The 19,338-nt window shown below is 43.4% G+C and overlaps 1 protein-coding gene and 1 long non-coding RNA gene across 3 annotated transcripts in view; one reads left to right on the top strand and one right to left on the bottom strand.

The window, feature by feature from the left end:
• The window catches only part of MUSK (muscle associated receptor tyrosine kinase), a 69,776-nt gene that overhangs the window by 32,467 nt on the left and 17,971 nt on the right, over positions 1-19,338 (top strand). The window contains exons 6-10 of the mRNA XM_067553208.1: positions 3,034-3,158; positions 9,621-9,780; positions 11,173-11,179; positions 14,768-15,034; positions 18,203-18,378. Of these exons, the coding sequence (XP_067409309.1) occupies positions 3,034-3,158; positions 9,621-9,780; positions 11,173-11,179; positions 14,768-15,034; positions 18,203-18,378 (735 nt within the window). The remainder of the gene's footprint in view (positions 1-3,033; positions 3,159-9,620; positions 9,781-11,172; positions 11,180-14,767; positions 15,035-18,202; positions 18,379-19,338) is intronic.
• LOC137156413 (uncharacterized) overlaps positions 14,653-19,338 on the bottom strand; it is a 46,969-nt gene continuing 42,283 nt past the window's right edge. For both annotated transcript variants that reach the window (XR_010920763.1, XR_010920762.1), the window contains exon 3: positions 14,653-15,024. This is a non-coding gene — a long non-coding RNA (uncharacterized lncRNA). The remainder of the gene's footprint in view (positions 15,025-19,338) is intronic.

Here is a 19,338-nt window from a genome sequence, read left to right as displayed (position 1 = left end):
TCCTCCAAAGATAATTTTTTTCCCCCAAGGTCACAGTTTTAAATCTTTCCTATCCATTTTCATCTCCATTACATTTGACATTACAAGGGGGAAAAGAAAGTGAAATAAAATCTTCATTATTTCACGAGAAAGCTCTTGTGGCATTATTTTTTGGGTCTGATCTCTTATTGAGCATCCCTTTGGAATGAAGGTGGAGCTTTTTCTTTTCAGCAATAGGAAAAAGTGAATCTGTGCAAGATGCTGGTGCTGTGTGTGCTGACTTCATTGGTTTATTTAGCACAATACATTTCCCTGTCCACTTTCTCTCTCCTCCTGATAAAATCTATTTCTTCCTCTTGCAACTAACTGCCCTTTGATAAATGGATAATTCCTGAACACTGCCTTTTTCCCTGGCTAGACGCACTTTGCAGACTATGGGTAAACACAAAGTACAAAGAAATAAACATATGCTTGTAGTTGGTGCTATTTGATGGGATGCTATTAATTCATTGCTTGGGTCTGAAATGAGCTGTAAAGGCCCAGATCAGCAGAAACACCATTCAAACTCAGTCCCAGTGGCGCACTGAAAAAACAGCAGCAACACGAGAAGCACATTAAAGGCCATCAGGTGGCTTTGGAAATGAGCATGCAGCCTGGTATTGGCTTTAGTGGGAACCACGTGAACACATGCAGAGCCAGCGTATAGCCCTGAAAGTTTAGTATTTCTCTGAAGAAACTATAAAAGCAATTCAGTCTGTGGGGAATTGATAAACAGCTGGTGTTAATGGCCTGAAATAAGATCCAGGGCAGCAGCTGGACCTTCCTAAGCTAGTCATTATGGTCTAGAAAATGCCTTGGGCTACAGCTGTGCTGGTTTCTCTGGGGTGTGTTATAAGAGGTGCACCAGCTGTGCAGCTGAACATACCATCCCTGACCCATCCTGATACTTGGTTTTTTCCTATGTAAATAAATGTCACTGTTGTACAACACTGAGGGAGGGCCTGGAGTGGGTCCAGGAGTGAAGGGACTGGCGATACGCCCTCCTATCCTTTTAATTTCTATGTTTAAACTTCAGACATAGGTCTTGCCCAGGGGCCTCGTGAATAACTGTGCTCTGGGAATGGACAGCTTTCTAAACTGAAATATATTTCTATTGTTATCTATTAAGGCCTATTAATGGTCCTTCGTTATGACAATGTTTGATTCACAGTTGTGTGTCTCAGGCCAGCAGTGGTTAAGAGCACAGAGTGAAGAAGGTACCTTACACCTCAGGCCACATTATCTGGACAAAGATTCTAAGCAGCCAGAAAAGGATGACCCACAGATTAGGGCACTAGCCTAGGACATGGGCGACCTATGTTCACTTTCTTGCTCTACCACTGACTTCCTGTGCGACCTTGGGCAGGTCACTTAGCCTCTCTGTGCCTCGGTTCCCCATCTGTAAAATGGGGATAACAGCAGTTCCTTGCCTCACAAGGGCATTATGAGGATAAACACATTAAAAGACTGTGAGGTGCTCAGAGACTACATGAATTATAACCTCACAATAGCAGCTCTTTCCATTCCACCTTTGGCGAAAAAAGTCCTCTTACTAGTCACGATGGTCCCCACTGCTGAAGGGTGATCATGCAGAAATTGGGCAAAGGAAGAGGATGACAGGCTGCACTGTATACCCCCAATACAGACTTGTAGGTGGCCCTCTCAACCTCTCCACTCCCATCTGAAAACGGCCCAGCCTACTTCACTAAAAACAACTTAAATTAATAAGTTCATAACATCAGTTTTTAAGCAAATCCCTAGTGATGACAGGGGAGATTTCTGCTTAAAACCTGACAGCACAACATGGTGTCCTGTGACCAGCCCTTTACCCTGGGGTTCCTTGATGCCTATTGAAGGGGTCTTCAAAACGTCTTCAGTCTTGGGCCAAACCCCAAAATATTTCAATCGGGAAACATCTGATGTGCTCATTCTCCTTCATGGGCCAGGCTCTGCAGCGAGACCCCGTCTCCCATTATGCACCAGGCTCAGGGACTTCCACGATGCACTGCCTCCCCTTACCAAGAGCGAGAAGACCATGGTGTACCAGGGAAGATTAGTCTGAGCAGAGACCCTGGCCAGTCAAGGAGAACGGCGTCTTTATAACTCTCTTCCAAAGACAAAAAAATGTTTTTCAAGGTCAGGGTTCATCATGGCGGCATTTCAGAATCTAAATTTTTCAGTTCTGATTTTTTTTGGCCAAGAAGTCAAAAATTCCTGCGAAAAAATCCCTGTTTTCTGACCACCAGCTGATGTGCTGCCTGCACTGGAGGTGGAAGGGGTATCTAGCAGTGTGGGGCCAGGGACACAACTCATGGTGACGCTTGGATCCATCAGGTGTGACCCTGCTTTCCCCACAGCACTTGACCTCTGCAAGTTCAGCCTCTCAGTGCACTGCTAGCCACTCCTCCCTTGAGGGATGATGTGGTGGGAGTGGAGAACCGCAGGAGCTGGGCATCATTTGTGGTAAGTCCTTATCTCGGAGGTTCCCAGTACAATTCAGTCTGAACTTTAATGAAAGGCCCCTCCCCCAACACCTTGTCAATAGTGAGCGCGACTGATTTCTGCTGGTCCCTTGGGTGATTGTCTACAAATAGAGAAACCTATTTTAAGCTAAGAGATCAGGTTATGCTGCGTAGAATCACAGCTTGCTGTGCATTTATTGTAGATTGGCCCACATCAATGCATTGTACATGGGTTTATTCCACTACACCAAACTTTGCCCTCCAAATTATGCACATGCACTCTTCTCTGCTGTCTGCCAGAGTTGGCCACAAAAATCTGAAGGCAAAATCTGACTAATATTGGGTAGCGTGTATACGACACTTTCTTCCCTTTTAGAGTCTCTCTCCCCATAACTGTCATCTCCTTCGCTAGTGAAAACAGGTAATATTTTTATTTATTATAGGCCTTGGACTCTTTCAAGATTTACTGAAGAGGAAACATCCCCATGTCAGAAGAGCATCTCAGCTTCACCTTTAAATAGTTCCTTAACTAGTATCTTTGTCTTTTTAACAGTTTTTGCCAGAATCCTGAAGGCTCCTGAATCCCACAATGTCACCTTTGGGTCTGTGGTGACTCTGCAGTGCACGGCGACAGGCATTCCCGTTCCCACTGTCACATGGCTTGAAAATGGGAAAGCTGTAAGTGTCCCTTTTATACTGATGACTAATGAGGGCTGGCATCAGGAGGAAGCATGATCTAATGACTAAAACACAGAACTGGGACCCAGCAAGTTGGGTTCTATTCCTGTCTGAAATGATATAGCGTGCCCCCTTGGACGAATCGTTTAACCTCCCTGAGTCTCATTTTCCCCATCTGTAAACTCTGGATAAAAATCCAGTGCTTTCCTGCTTCACTGGTGTGTTGTGAGTGACCTGTTAATGATCGCAAAGGGCTTGGTAATCCTTAGGTGCAGGGCACCATAGAAGTGTGCAGTACTGTTGTTATTAATGGTGCTCTCCATAAAAAGATCTGTATGTCTGACTTAGTGTTTTATGGGGCTTTTCTCACCATCCTTTCTGGCTTTCCTTTTAATGATCCCTTTGAGCGATAGCCAAATATATCAATAATAATAGGGCAAAAAGATACAGGAAAAGACATGCTGACTGTATTTACAGAGAGAATCATAGCATGAGACTGCTGTGAGATGTTAGTGCCAGGTGGATGTTCTTGTTTCTACAGATTGGGGTGGAGGGGATGGATATTAGGACAAAATATCTTTGTAACAATCTATCCACACGGAATATTCACAGGTTCATTGATTTTAAGGCCAGATAGAATCATTGGATCATCTAGTCTGGCCTCCTGTATAACACAGGACCTTAAATTTCACCCAGTTACCCCGGTGATATGCCCAATAACTTGTGTCTGGCTAAGGCATGTCTTCCAGAAAGGCACCCCATCTTGATCTGAAAACATCAAGAGTTGGAGAATGCACCACTTCCCTTGGTAATATGGTCCAATGCTTAATCTCCCTCACTGTTAAAAACATGCACCTTGTTTCTCATTTGAATTTGTCTGGTTTTAATGTCTAGCCCTGATTTCTTGTTCTGCCTTTCTACATGTGATTGAGGAGCCTTCTACTACCTGGTATTTACTCCCTGTAAAGATACTTATGCACCATAATCAAGTCAGCGCTCAGTCTTCTTCCTGTTAAATCAAACAGTTTGAGCTCTTTAAAAGTCTCTCACTGGAAGGCGTTGTCTGCAGCTCGCAAGTTATTTTGTCTCTTTTCTGCCTCCTCTGCAATTTTCAACATCTGTTTTAAAACGTGGACACCAGAAGACAAGTGGATGAATTATTCTAGTATCAATCTAACCAATGCTGTATATAGAGTAAAAATCACATCCCTAATCCTACTCAAGACCCTCCTATTTATAAATCCAAAGATCGTATTCGCCCTCTTTTGCCATAGCATCACACTGGGAGCTCATGTTGTTCACTATACCCGATAAATCCTTTTCAGAGTCACTGTTGTCCAGGACACAGTCCCCCATTTTGTAGGTGTGACCCACAATCTTTGTTTGTAAATGAATGACCTTTGGCTGTATTAAAATGCATTTTGTTTGAATAGGACCAGGGCAATCTTTGTGTCATCTACGCATTTGATCTGCAGGGATTTTATATTTACTTCTTGAACATTGATAGAAATGTTGAATAGCTTCAGACCCATATTGATCCCTGAGGAACCCTATTAGAAAGACCCGCATTCGAGGATGATTCCCCTTTGATTTTTTATGATCTGTCAGTATTAATGCATGCACTGCTAGAGCTTGCAAAAAACCTGCCAAAAAGGGTCTCCAAATTTGTGAACTGCCCCCACTCATTTTCTGCATTAAGGACAAAATTCTTGCCTGTCCAGAGTGGGTGCATCAGGGCATGGCGAGCAATGTCCTCTAATGTGAAAATTAAAACAAGTAATGGACCCTCAGCTCCATTGTGTGTTAGACGTGACCCCCAGGAACCATAATCAGCTGGTTCAAGGGTGATGTCCCAAGACGTCTGATACATAAGGAATACTACTGAACTTGCTGCCCCGAAATCCCGAGGAAGAATGGCTCAAGAGCCTTCTGCTCCCCATCATCACACTGCTTAGGGATGCATGGTAGAATATTGCCTTAACTTCTTTATCCTTTGGCTCCTTGTTTAGCGTCTCGTGTATCATCTTACTGGTAGTCAAATGGCTTTTTCCAACACACCCTCAATTCCTTTAATTCATCTTTACTAGCATTGGTGAAAGATCTTTATTTGGGTTCAAGTGGATAGAGGGTATCAATAGAAAAGAATATGAAGTCCATGTGCAAATTTTGTCATCTGCAGGGGTACATTAGAGTAATCAAAGTGGAAGAGCATAGCACACGAGGAAGCCTGCTTGAGATCCTAATTAAAATCAGACCCTTTCTGCATTCAGTTTTTGGACCATATTGCACAACTGTTTTTTACAGCTGGGTTTAACACTGTTTTACAGGGACAGCTGTTATTGGGACTTTTTGGTGGCATAATCTCTTGGTGATGAGCACTGTGTAATGGCCTAGAAAGTTAGGTAGCATCGTGGCGCCTCTGTGGAATGGCAGCAGATGCTGGGGCCTTGCAGGTCAGTTCCTCTGTGGAGGAGAAATTGATGAGGTGTTGTCTGGGTATTTTTTAGTGAAACTTGTTAATTTTACACTGTATGCAACAGCCCTTGAACACAGATAGTCACAAACAGCATGCAAGGCAAACTCCTCTTTCAGGAATCTCAGCTCAAATGCCAAGGCCCGATTTAGGAAGAAAACGTGTCCCAAGGATTGACATGAATTACAGAGATTAAGGCAGAGAGCAAACTCTCCTGCTGCTTGTAACTGCTCCCCGAAAAGGAAACGATGTCAAAAAACTAGCAACCCTGCATCAAAGACTGAACAGGGGCCTCGTGCTAAGAAAAAAGATCTCGTAAGACCATGTGTAACAGTACTAGCTGATGAATGCTACATTATCTTTCTAGTTCTGGCGTCTTTGGAGCATAATACTCCCATGTGCTTGCCTCGCGGTTCATGCATTCAGTATGAATCACATGCCATCCCCACCATTCACATTCGTTCTCCCAGTTTCTGCATGGCCCACTGTTGTGTTCTCCTGCATGCTGGGTGATGTGTGTTCTCATCTTCTTTCACATCCACTTTCTGCGGCGCTTATGTCTGCGATCGGGTTCCTATGTAGGAGCAATGGAGCAGCTGAGAAAACAGTAGAACCACAGAAGTCCCTGCCTTCTTTGTAAGAGCTTTATGAAAAGCAAGATGCCCCTCTCCTGATAGGCCTCACTATATCAGGAGCCTTCAGCACATGATCCTAAATGCCTGTTGTCTGTAGTATCAATATTTTTTCCCTCCTCACTTCCTGCTCCCTTGCCTCACCTGGTGATTTACTAGTGCCTTTGTTCTGCGTAGATCCAGTCAATACAAACCTATCCCTCAGAAAGGAGGGTCTGACCAATACACCTGGCCTCTAGCCAAGGGCTGAACTTTGTATACTCAATCCATTCCTTAACTTGGCACGGTTTGGGTGGGGTGTGGGGGGTCAGATCTGCTCTGACCTCTATGCCTGCAAAGCAAAAACAGTCCCAAGAGGAACGCCTTCCACCACATAGCTTTAAATCTGGTAAGGAGACCTTTGTTTAATGAGTGCCTGCCTTTCGTAAAGTTAAACCAGGAAACAGGTGGAATCGAGCACATGTATTTAAAGACTACTTGCAAGCAACAGCAAGTAATTTGAGGATGTGCTCCCGGCAGTGTCTGTTTTGTTATAGTCTCTGAACGCTGACCTGTAATTGTCCTGAAGTTTAAAGAGGATGAAAGCACTGTAGTCATTAAACTGCCCAGGAACAGAAAAATGAAAGTTCCTCTAAACAGCAGCTATCTTGTCTAGCCAATGAACAAACAAACAAAAATACCGTTCCATTTCTATTTCCCCTTGTGAGTCATTGCAAGACACCATTGGACTGAACTGTAGCACTCTGTAGTACTGCAACGGATTAAGAATGAAGCTAAATACAAAGATACGGTAAAGCCTTTTTCTTTGTTAGGTTCCAAAATGGAATTTTAGAAATTAAAACAAAAATCCTCCTGGAAAAAAGCAATTTCTTTAAGGAGGTGCTAGAGCTGGGGATAGCAGTTACATCCCACAGCAATGTAAGAGGTGCTCTGAGGGTGAGTAAGCCCTGCCATTGTCCTTTTCTCTGCTTTCTGGTGACTTAAAAAGCTGGTACAACATGCAACCATACTGAATATTTGTGACCCAATTGAGTTTCAATAGTACTGAGCTATTTGGAAGACATGCATTTAGTTAAAGATTTTGCCAGATATTTTCTACGGGCAAGGCGATGGCTGAACTACCACTGGGATGATATGAATCCTATCAGAACTGATTCCTGTTAATAGAAATCTCACTCCTAACATCATACTGGATAACTGATACTAAGAATGATTCCTGCCGCGTGGCAATAGCCATTCTAAATATGGCCCAGATCCTTCCTGTTGGCTCTGTTGCCTCTCTCCAGTTTGATTCTGTTTCCAGAGATCTCTCACCTGCTCCTTCCTGCTGCCTGACTCCCTCCCTTAGTGACCTGTGCATGTATGGGTATCCACCAGAAACTGCGAGCCGTTAGCCATTAGCCAATGAATCCCAAAACCATGGAGGCTGCACATCCCGAATCAGAATGGATCCAATCTCGGTTTGAGGTTTATTGTTATTTTTCACTTGATTTAAAAATAAATATGGCACAACATGTGAAGGCCAGATCCACCAGCAGTACAAAGAAGCCATAAATGTGGCTTAAGCAGCCAGTTAAAGTGAGTTCACAGCTGCTTTATGTCACTGGAGTATCACAGAGTATCCAGAGCCTGGTGGTGAATCTGGCCTAAAATGTAAACTGTAAAGAAGGGACTTTTCTGATGACCCAGTACAGATCTGCAGACCTCAGAAACCAGCATAGATAAGGAGGGTGGGCAGATTCTGATAAAATAAGCACCAACTTAACCTTTCTTCAAACTCTAACCCAAACACCTCAACCTTTAAAGAATCATTTAAGTCCAGAAGTGCAAGTGCTAACAAAGCACAAGGATGGGTGACATTCTGACCTCATTGATGTCGATGGTAAAATTCCCAATAGCTTCAATGGGACCAGGAGTTCCCCCCACTACGTTTCCAGCCTGATTGAAAGCAGGAGGTATTAGGAATCTCCCGAGTAAGTCTCTTCTCATGACATATCCAGTTCAAGAGTTCAGTTCAACTGGAGTTGAGGGTGCTGGACCATAATGTAGCTTTGAATAAGCATCTACACTAGAATACCCAATCTTTTGAGATTCAGCGATTACGAGCATATATTCCACTGTTGTGGTGCTTGTTACTTTAGAGATGGGCATTGTCCCATTGACTTCAATGGGACCGTTCCTGTATTTCATGTTAGACACGTGCTTGAGTACCTTGCTGAACTGCACCCTGTAATGATGTTCCAGATCACTAGCCCTAATTCCCACCATAGATAACGCTACTAGCATCCAGACACGACTCTCTCACTTGAATTATTCCTGATGGTTTGACACTATTTCTGGCTATCAGTGGTGGAGGGGCTCAGTTTTAACTTCATGATGTAACTCTGCAGGAGTTATAATTTCAGTGAGTGCATGGGTTGTACCAACAGAAAAAGACTGAGCATGAAATTATCCCAGGCTAAAATCACATAGCTCCCAGCTCACTCATGGATTTCTGAAAGGGGCAAAGAGAAACACCAAATCTGAACGCGCTCTCACGTTACTGGGGGTGCAAAGTAAGAAAAGCTGTCAGACCTTTCATAACATTGGAGGCAGAATGCTAGCTCTGTTCAAACGCTGCCTTAAAGGGTAGTTCTACCCTGAAAAGAGATTCTGTAAAAGTGGTTTGTGAAAGTTTTTGAGATTTTGACTTTTCATCTTGATTTGGGACAGGAAAATTTTCAAAACCTCAAATTCTCACAGGGCAGGAGAACCATTTCCCACCCCACCCTAATCCTTGGCTTCACATTTAATGAAATTCAGTGAATTCAAAGGTAAATTTGCGCAGTTTACAAGTAACAAGACTTTCCCCCTAGCAGCGAGTCCTGCAATCTCAAAGTCATGCTATGTTCTTTGTGGCTCGTGTGTCCTCACCAGTAAAGAAATATCCTGCACCAGATTCTCAACTCAATTACACCAGAATATGGTCCTGTGAAACAGCAGTTTAGTTAACAATTACTGATGAAGCATGAAACAGAAAGGAATCAAGCTCTCCCCGGCATTGGATTTGCAGTGCTAACACAGTTAAAACATGTTAGGCCTCATGTTCAAAGAGTGTGGGCCCGCCCACCCTCTGAGAAAAAGATCCCCTATGACGTCTCACGTTGGGCATCTCAAAATCACCACTGATTTGAACATCTAAAACTTGCTTGTGTCCGTAAAGTCAACTGATATGAAGGTGCCGGTTTTAAGCAGTTCCTTTTCTGACCATGCCATACTTTAACTCCCCGACATTTTAATTCACCTGGTCCAGCTTTTAAAAAAAAATACAACCCAAAACCAAACCTCAACCCATTGTTCTGTTCTTTAATCTTCTAGGTTTCTGCAGGATCCATAGTCGAAAGCGTGAAAGACAAAGCGATTGACTCCAGACTGCAAGTGTATGTCACCAGGCCAGGCTTGTTCACTTGCATTGCCACTAACAAGCACAGCAAAACCTTCGGCACTGCAAAAGCTGCAGCGACTATCAGTGTGTCAGGTATGCTGAAAAGAAAAGGCTGTTACGAAGCATCTTGCAACCCAGCATTCGTTTTCTCCTCTCAGGGGGAAGGAGCTTTGGAAGACGTGAGGGGCTCTCCTTAATAATCATTTACAGTGGGTTAAATCTGATCACAAGTGCAACCCCCTGCTGGGCTATTTCCGTGATATATCATCACACTTCAGAGACTGGCACAGCTGCCATTTCCTGCTAACCTGCTGTTGTCTTGCGTGCTGTGTCCCAGAAGTGCTCTGCAAGCTTATCCTTGTGGCGGAAGTGACAGTGTTAGCACAATATTAATATCACCTGACAGGAAAGTGAAAATACCTTCAATGGGCTACCAGCGTCTTGTTGTGTTATGTCAAAAAAAAACCCCATGGAGCTCTGTGGTGGAATGGGTTCCCCTCCTCACAGAGAGAGATTGCAGGGCAACGCAGCTACTGGTCCTTGGGTGACCTCTCTGTTTGTTAATTGAACTGTGCTCTTGGGAGACCTCCTGAGCTGTGAACTGGAACATTTAGGGTATGATAAAGCAGGGAGGAATTGTTGATCATTGCATGATAAACTGAGGCTCCCAATTCATTCCTGAACTGGCACAGTTAGTGATCTACAGAAGATCATTTGTCCCTCCCTTATGCAGGATTTGTTGGGACGATGAGAAAACAAACCAAGGCCTAGAGTTCTTACAAGAGAATGCTTCGGGCTTGATGGCAGAGTTACCATAAGCCCTGCATAAGGGGCAGTGTGTAGCTAGTACTGCCCAAAGAACAAGCCGGTCACAAGCCGGTTCCCCGCTTGCTCCAGGAAGAAAGTAATCTGTGTCAGTCTTTTAGTGGGAGCAAATTACTTCTCTCTCTGTGCCAGCTCAGCTGTGCTTGCTGGCATACTGTGAGGGGTAAAGGTTGTGCTCCATTCATTCCTGACCTCTGCCTGCTAACTCTCTTCCCAGCTGTGGATGCTCATCCCCACATGCTGTGCTGGTGTCCTGCACAAGCACAGCGGGTGAGCCGCAATTTAATCTTCAAGGTGCTACGCTACGTGGGCTGATTTTGTTCGACCTACCTCCCACACCTTCTGCTGGCCTGCTAGAGTCAGCGCTGTCGGCCCTTGGATCACCATGATGCATTTCAGCAAGAATTTCACAGAAAAAGCCTTCCTGTTCCTAATTCGCTCTCCTTCCTCTCTTTCCAAAACACAGCCAGGAAGGAAAGTCTTGGCCTCCCCCACCCTTAGAAAATACAAATCAGTGACAGAAGAGAGTGGCAGATCATTTCCTATATGAATCTTAAGTTTTGCATCCAAGAGGAATGGGTAAAAAGTCACTGACAAACTTTTCCCTTTCTCTCCCAAACCTGGCTCCTGTTGTGGCTGGAACACATGCCTTTTCAATAGAATGGAGGTAAGACAACATTATCCTGTCTGTTGAGGGAGGAGATGAATTATGATGAACAAAGAGGGTTTTGTTATATATTACCTAAACTAACGGATAAAGTGTATGGGACAGCAAGAAGTAAGAACAGCATCTTGAAGAAGTTTTCATATATGTAACACTATTCTCATTACACAAGTAATTACTGGGAATTGGCCTCTAAACAAATTAGACTTCTGTTTCTAATATGTAACATTAATAAGAGTATTTACAATATATATGACTGAGCAAAATTCTCTGAGCCAAATTCCGTTCTCAGTTACACACTTGCAAGTTTATTGACTTCTTTATGTCGCAAGTGTGACACTGACAGCAGAATATGCCCCCACATGTATAGATTTAACAAATGAATTTTAATATAGTGTCTAGTCTTACAAATGTATATTTATATAAGATTTAGACAGTTATTCAAAGCAATAGTAGAGATGGACGTATCAGTTTGGATAAAATAAGAAATGACATGGATCTATGCCTAAAGGTTTCATTCTTTGAGGTAAGTATTAAAAAATTTGGCTAGCTTTCTTTTTAAAAATGTTAACACACTTCTGCATGTCCTGCTTTCAAGTAGGACTGGAAGCAAAACTCCAGGATTAGCCTGCAAAATGGAGCACAGTCTAGTAGTCCAGGGAACTGTGGCTCATGAAATTTGGATGCTGGCGCTGGCTTGCCACTGTCTTACTTAGTGTACGTTTACACTACACACTCCTTATGGCAGTATGTAGAGCACATACATTGCATGCCCCCCTAGCATGGGTATAAATAATAGCGTAGACACTGAGGCATTTCTTAGATGAATAGATCAAAGACACGTCTGATGACTCTCTAGATGGCCAAGAAGTGCTTCCCCCATCTATGCTGCTATTTTAGTGTCCCCCCCGATGGAGTCTTTCCCTGACATAGGGAAAGGCTCTGATAGCAGGAGGCAGTGGGGAAGGCTCCAGTAGATTCCCAACTGCAGGGAAAGACTCCAGCAGTGGGGAAAGGCCCTGGCAGGGGGGAGACCTCGGGGAAAAGCTCTGGCAGCTTTTCCCACTGCCAGAGCCTTTCCGTGCTGCTTGCCCCCCTGCTGGAGCTTTTCACTGACGTAGCTATACACTGGAGTGTGGACGCAACTGCCTTTACACTGTGGTGTGTAGCTACATGTATCCTACACACTGCCACTGCCAGTGGTGCGCAGTGTAGGCACAGCCTTATTGATCTTGAGCAAGACACTTAACATGTTTGTGCTGTCTCAGTCGCCCCATCTGTAAAATGGGGATGATAAGAAATAAGAGCTAGCTATGAACAACCTCTTGTACTCTTTCACAATTAATTTACCATTTATTATATATATAAACATCTATTAATAATGTATTAAACCTTTATAAGCTCTTCATAAATGGAGCCTTGATCTAAAATGACTGAAATTACTGTGGTATACTCATCCCAGTTGAAACCAAGGAGCATTAGAAAGGATTATGAGACCCTCATTTGAGATTTCCCCTCTGATTTCCAGAATGAATAATTTTTGGATATATTTGGTTGAGCCTTTTCCAATTCCTTCATCATCTTTGACTGAAACCTATTTAAGTCCCTGTGTCACTGGCCATAGAATTGGGCAATTGATTCATAAGTGGAGCCCTGTAAATCTGCAGATATCCACTTTATAATCTGTGCACCATTTCTGCAGCTCGGATGAGGATACAAATTTTGTATCAGTGCAGGGCTCTATTAATAGCTGATCATTTACTCTGTGAGTTCAGCCCTGGTATTCCCCTCTCAAGTAATCCAAGAGCAGCGTTCAGTTTGTAGCGTTTGTCATTCCGCGCTGTTCGATGCAGATTTTGTGTGTACATCTTTCAGTCCATGTCTCTGCACAAATTCTTTGCAGCAACTGTTTCCTTCAGCATTTGCTGTTCAGAATTCACTTTTTGTACTGCGTGATTAGTCGCCAAATGAATATGTTATTGTTTCTGCTCTGTCATTAGATGACTAGGTCTGTGGCTCTTTAATTTAGTTTTAAGATGACCACACATACGCATTCTTCTGAGGTCTCTGACACCAGGAAAACAGGATAGTTGCACTTATGGTTGCTATCAAGCTACTCCTGTGGGCCTGCCATAATAATAGCTGGTTTCACAGCTGACCACTACAATCCTATGCATGCACTTCCGCCTTCCAGCTTTCTCTGGCTAAGGATACGGAGGACGTCCCTCACCCACTAAGCACAAAAACAGTAAAACAACATTTTATAAAAATGAATACAAGTGCTCTACGAAGGAGCTGACCCTGCCCTGTTTCTCACTACAACAAGCATTGCTTCAGTGTAGCATCAGACACCACAAGGCTGATTAGGAAACCTACCCTCCATAACATCTTTCTTGGAGAGGCAACAGCTTACCAGCAGAAGGAGTATTCATGGGCGTAGGCTGACTGATGCAAGCAGAGGTATCCTGGTCAGCCCATTGAGCATGCATAGGAATGTTGGGGTGGCAATGTTCAGTGCTACCATCATTAGTTACTTACTTTTCTTTCAGCAATTTAAAAACAAAACAAAACCCAAAAACCCACCCTTGATATTGACCCCAAAGCACTTCAATTAGATATGAGAACACATCCAGAAAATGTCATTAGATTGCCAGGAAAATATCTGAAAATCATTGAAATTAGGGTTGGAAAAGGCTTATTCAATTGCCTTTGTCTATTCCCTTGTCAATGTCGCTTCAGTTTTCTCATGGGGCAAAAAAAATAGCACACAAACAATGGACAATTTGCAGAGCGGAAAGAAATAAAAGGCAGATGTACAAATAGCTCCACTGGCTTTCCCAGATGGTTAGCATGTTGTGAATTGAACTCCACTGATTGAATGAGCAGCAATGACAGCTGCAGCCCTGCCCCATCCCTCCGCATTTTGATTGCTCTCTGCTTAATGTCAAGGCAGATGGTCCCCAGGGTGTGCTCATTCAGTGCTCCTGCTGTCTAACTGCTCTTGGTGGGATGGCCCACGAGGGTGTGGATGCCTTCGCGTGAAAGCAAAACTCCACGTGACAGCAAAACCTGGCAGTTGCTCAGTCAGCTCATTTGACATAAAGTCGCTATATATAATAATTATAAAACCCATAAATTGTCATGTTGTCTTCTTATGCTTGTTCTGTAGTAGGCCAGTCCCTTCTGTTTCTGGCTCACAGTTCTGGAACCCAGAACTGCATCAGAGCGGGAAACCAATCTTTGTCTGACCTGAGAAAATAGTGGATGGGGGTTTCCTTTGAATGTTGGGCTCTGGTTGAGATTGGTTCTTATCACACCCAAATCACTTTGCCCAGGCCTAATTAGAACTTCTGTACTAGGGCTTCCATGCACAGATGTCTCTTGGAGTACATTGCACGCATGCTCCAAACAGAGTGGAAATCTTGTGTTCCATGTTTGGATGGTACCTGATCGCTTTAATGGTTATATTTGTGCCACTGCTTCTTCTTCACTGCCTAGTTAGCCTTATAAATACTGTCTTACAGATGAAACTATGCACTTTAGCACAATTTACTGCTGTACACTTATTCTTGTGTATATTCTCCCCACCAGCAGACTATACAAGGGAGATACAGGCTTCTGCAGCACATACAGAGGTGAGGTGTGTAGTGCTATCTTGGTGAAGGATGCTCTTGTTTTCTTTAACTCCTCCTTTGCTGACCCAGAGGAGACGCAAGAACTGCTTGTTCACACTGCCTGGACTGAACTGAAAACGGTGAGTTCATTCTGCCACCCGGCTGCCGAGTCTCTGCTGTGTAACTACATCTTCCAGGAGTGCAACCCCTCAGGCGCTGGACCAGCTCCAAAGCCTGTGTGCAGGTAAAAAAATATTGACGAGCTGGGTGGATTTCAGAGAGGACAGGTGGTGGTGGGTGGCTGTCCAGACAAGTAGTGGGGATTGTAAAAAATATGACCTTTTTAACGTTTAAAACAGTATATATGTATAGCATTTTTCTTTACCTCCATTTCAGCTTTGAAGAACATCTGCTCATGGAGGTTCTCATCCCACCTCCATTGAACTCAATCACAAAGCATGTAAAAGAAAAATAGCAAACAAGAAATGTGTAGAATAAATTAGTGTGAAACAAAAAGAAACGTGTGCCCTGCCCCACTTCAGTTACATTAAAATGTAGCTTCAGGATCTATCCAAAGCTTAATATACCTTTTGCAAGTACAGTTAGGGATACTTGACCAGTTAAGAATGGAAATGCAATTCTGCCAATAATTGGGTCTTGAATTCTTTCTTCCCATCTGAGTTTCCGGATATAGAGTCTCTGGTTCACTGATTAGAGTATTTGAGTATTGTGGGTACCTGCTTTCTATCTTTTAACTGAGTTTTCTCTGAAAGACTCATCTTGCAATTAGATGGCATAACAAAGAAAATGAGTCAGGCCCAACTGTGCCCCAGTTACAAGGGTGCAACTCTTGTTAACCTCAATAAGAATCACACTCAGGTAAAGGAGGACAGGATGGGAAACTTAGCCTGGGATTTTCAAAGCCGAACTATCATTCTCTTTCAATGAGATTGAGGTACCTCACTCCCTTGGAAAATCTCACACTAACCGTCCTGGTCATCCTCTCTTTGTCAGGAATGTTGGCAGTTGTCATGCTTCTGTGCTGATTCACAGGTCGTTCTAAAACCACAAACCCCAAATCCATTATACACTATATTTTCATAGGGTTAGGTTGCCATGGGTCTAGGTGATCATCACGGACACCTGTTGTTAAATGAACATTAAAGCAAGACTGCCTACTTGTGTTAACCAGGTTCTTATCTTGTAGTTTACAAAAGGGATGACTTGTTGCAAAAAAAAAAAAAAAAAATTGTGAGCACCATGACTCTCAGGGAGTCTCACATTCTTTCCAATGAGCTCTGGAGTCCCTGGATAAGATGCACTGGAAGAAATGGTGGATTACCATATTTTGAGGGAAAGTAACTTCTTATCATATGTAGTTATTGATTGGATCCATCCTTCTCCCGGTATTGCTAGCTGGGTATGACAATAGCTCAGGCAGGAGAAGAATGAGTTAATTCCTTTTGAGATACTGCTGCCCTTAGAACTTAGTGGATCAGGCAGCAAGTAACATTTATATGTTAAAAAATAATCTAGAATGACCAAGTGGGCATCTCTGCCTTCGTCTCTTATATGAGGCTCCTTTTTTCCCCCTAGTCCAAATGGTCAGTAAGAGGTTACTGGCCCACCTGTTCTTCTGCTGATTTTGTGCATCTCCCATTTACATTACACAAGGGTTCTAACAATAGTCTGATATATATGATCTCATCAAGTTCACATTCCTCAATATTAGGTTTTGTAACAAGGAGATCCTACCTGTCTCCTTAACATGGCTTGCTCACTGTAGCATCAGAGCACCTTAGAAACATTTTACAGGCACAAAGAAATTAAATGATTTGCTCAGGGACATGCAGGGGGTTTGTGGTAGAGGCAGGTCTTGAACCTACATCTCCCAAATCCCAGCCCCAGTGCCCCATGATCATCCTTCTTTCCCAGTTTAGGGTGCGTATCTCATTCCTGTGGAATGTGCTGTTTAATTAAGATCGATGTGTCTGGCAGAACTTGGTGCTTACGGGAGTTAGGAAGGAGACTACATTGGCTAAGCAAGCACAGTGCAGGCAGGCTCGGTGCATTGTTCTTACACAGCTCTGCTCCTAAATACTTGACAGCGCATTCCCTGCAGCTGCAGAAGAGCAGCGGCCTCCATCCTTTGGTAAAATACACTCCACCTCAGCTATGAAATCACTGAACACTTGTGACTTTCCAGGTGCAGACCGTTTTGTAAAGATCCGTGATGTGCCCAGCTATCATTAACATGAATCCTCACTGCACAGCCGTGAAACTGATGGCAAGAAAAGTGATAAAAATGCATCACATTGCAAAGTGGTGCTTTAGGTTACACATTTCTGTGAGTGACTGGTTCAGTTGCTATCGTCACGTGCCAACAGTTCAACTCCTAATTATGCCAAAGCCTGTATTAGTTTTGAGAAGTAGGCAAGCCTCTACAAGAATCATCTCCACTTGTAACCGCAAAGCTAGTATCCCAGCCTAAGTTTCCAAAAAATGAATGGCTGATCGTGAACTAATTATGACCCCCGAAAGCTTTCCCAACATTCTTGTCACGACAGTTTTGGTGTTCTTATAAAGCAGACAGTCATTCCTGACTACATGCTATTCCTGAAACAACTGAAAAATCATCAGCATTCTGTAAAATGTAAATGAATTTCAATCATTTATTTATCAATCACTTTCAAATAATAACCTGGGATGACAAACATCAGACAGTCCCCTTTTTATCTATTATTATTATTACACAATTCTATTGACTTAGCACCTAGAGATCTCAGCCATGTAGGCATTCCATTATACTAGGGGCTATCAGAGGTCTCTGGCTCCAAAGAGACTACAGTGAAAAAGACGAGACATAGCAGGTGGATCAAGGAAGATCAAGGAGACCAGTGCGGGGAGATGAGATTAAAAAATAATAGGATGTGCACAGTTCTCAGTCAATCAGGAGAAGTAAAGGCAGCTCACCACCTGTTATCAGATTGCAATTTTCTGTATGTGTTACAGCAGAGAGGTGAGTTTTGAGGAAGGACAGAAACAGGTTAAGGTGATCCACAAGCATGACATGTTGTCATTAGATGGTGGCAATAAATGTGTGGGAAACACCTGGTGATACATGATACAGAATGACATGCATGGTGCTTTGAACAGAGCGCTGCTTCACAAAAAATGCAGCTTCAAGGATTTTGCTAGAGCAAATTGTTATATTTCATGCCGTGTTTCCATTACAGTTCATGGGCTGGATTCACAGCTAGTGAAAATCAGCACGGCCCCATGGAAATCAATGGAGCCATGCTGATTTCCACCAGCTACTGATCTGCCTGCATAACTTTTGCACACCATTAATGCAGTGGTTGTTAGCAAGCCATTGACTATGTATTTCACTATTCTTTGTAAAATAATGTAGAGAGCATTGCCTTGCTGTGAAGGATCTCTACTGCTTTAAGGAATGGCTCTCAATGGAGGAAAACTCCCAGAAAGGGATTTACAAACCAGGATTAATGCTGCTCACTCTACCTGAATGCAACAGACTTCCCAGCCTGCACCAGGACCCCAAGGCCTGCACCAGGATTCCGTATTTCGGTAACTGAGAAGTCTACTGTCAGGGTGCATTGCTGCTGTGCTAAATGCAATCAAGATTTAGCAAGAGTCTGGGGAGGAGGGAAAGGCCTGAACCCATTTTCACAGCTAGTGAGTGATCAGGACCAAAGTGCGGGCCACATTATGCACTATGGATGTGGCGCTCTTACTCCTCAAGGAAAGGGGGATTATCAGACAACACCATTGTAATGCTGTCCCCTTTCCTTGGGCTCCATAGTGGATTCTTCAGCGTTCTGGGGATCTGTGGATGGGATGGAGGAGGGAGAGCACATCCACGTTGCACCCAGAGGCTGTAATAGCTTTTCTAAGTCTGCAGGGGAGCCCCTTTAAAGAGGGACACCAGGGGCAGGAGGATGCTGGGGAGTCCCGGGCAGCGTGAGGCAAGGGAGACTGGGCAGATAAAGGAATCCCACTCACTTCACTGGAGACACAGAGTATGAATGAGCAACTGGATTTGGCCCACGGTATCTAAATATTTATTAGACTGTGGCATGTCAAATATCCTCTGACAAGGAGGAAGACAATTGTAAAATATAAAATTTACAAATACAATAAAAATTGGTGGGAAATCAGCTTCCTAGATATCTGTCTATCTAGTTGGAAGAGGCTCTGGAAGTCAGTTGTAGCCTTGCAATATCTTTAGTTCTACTTTACCCTGTGTTTGAAATGCTAAACTCCGTGTGTTAAAGAACCATAGCCGCAACAGTGGCTTGTTTATTTGGTCAGATCTAATATGCAACCCACCCAAAAAAACAACCACCCTATTTGAGAAATGCTGGTCTCAAAAACGATCTAGTTGCTAAATCCAGTTTCGTTAATGATAGTGTTGCCACTTTGAGTAACTGGTGTATTTACAGAGAAAGCCGTCTTTAGAGCACTATTGGGAAAGAATGTTTTCCCACGGCATGAGCGAGAACTGATAGTAGCAGTGCCATTGAGCAA

Source organism: Emydura macquarii, unplaced genomic scaffold (assembly GCF_026122565.2).
Source record: "Emydura macquarii macquarii isolate MOO-44397 ecotype Brisbane River unplaced genomic scaffold, CSIRO-AGI_Emac_v2 contig_1451, whole genome shotgun sequence".
Classification (NCBI taxonomy): Eukaryota; Metazoa; Chordata; order Testudines; family Chelidae; genus Emydura; species Emydura macquarii.
This window is presented reverse-complemented; position numbering and strand designations above follow the sequence as displayed.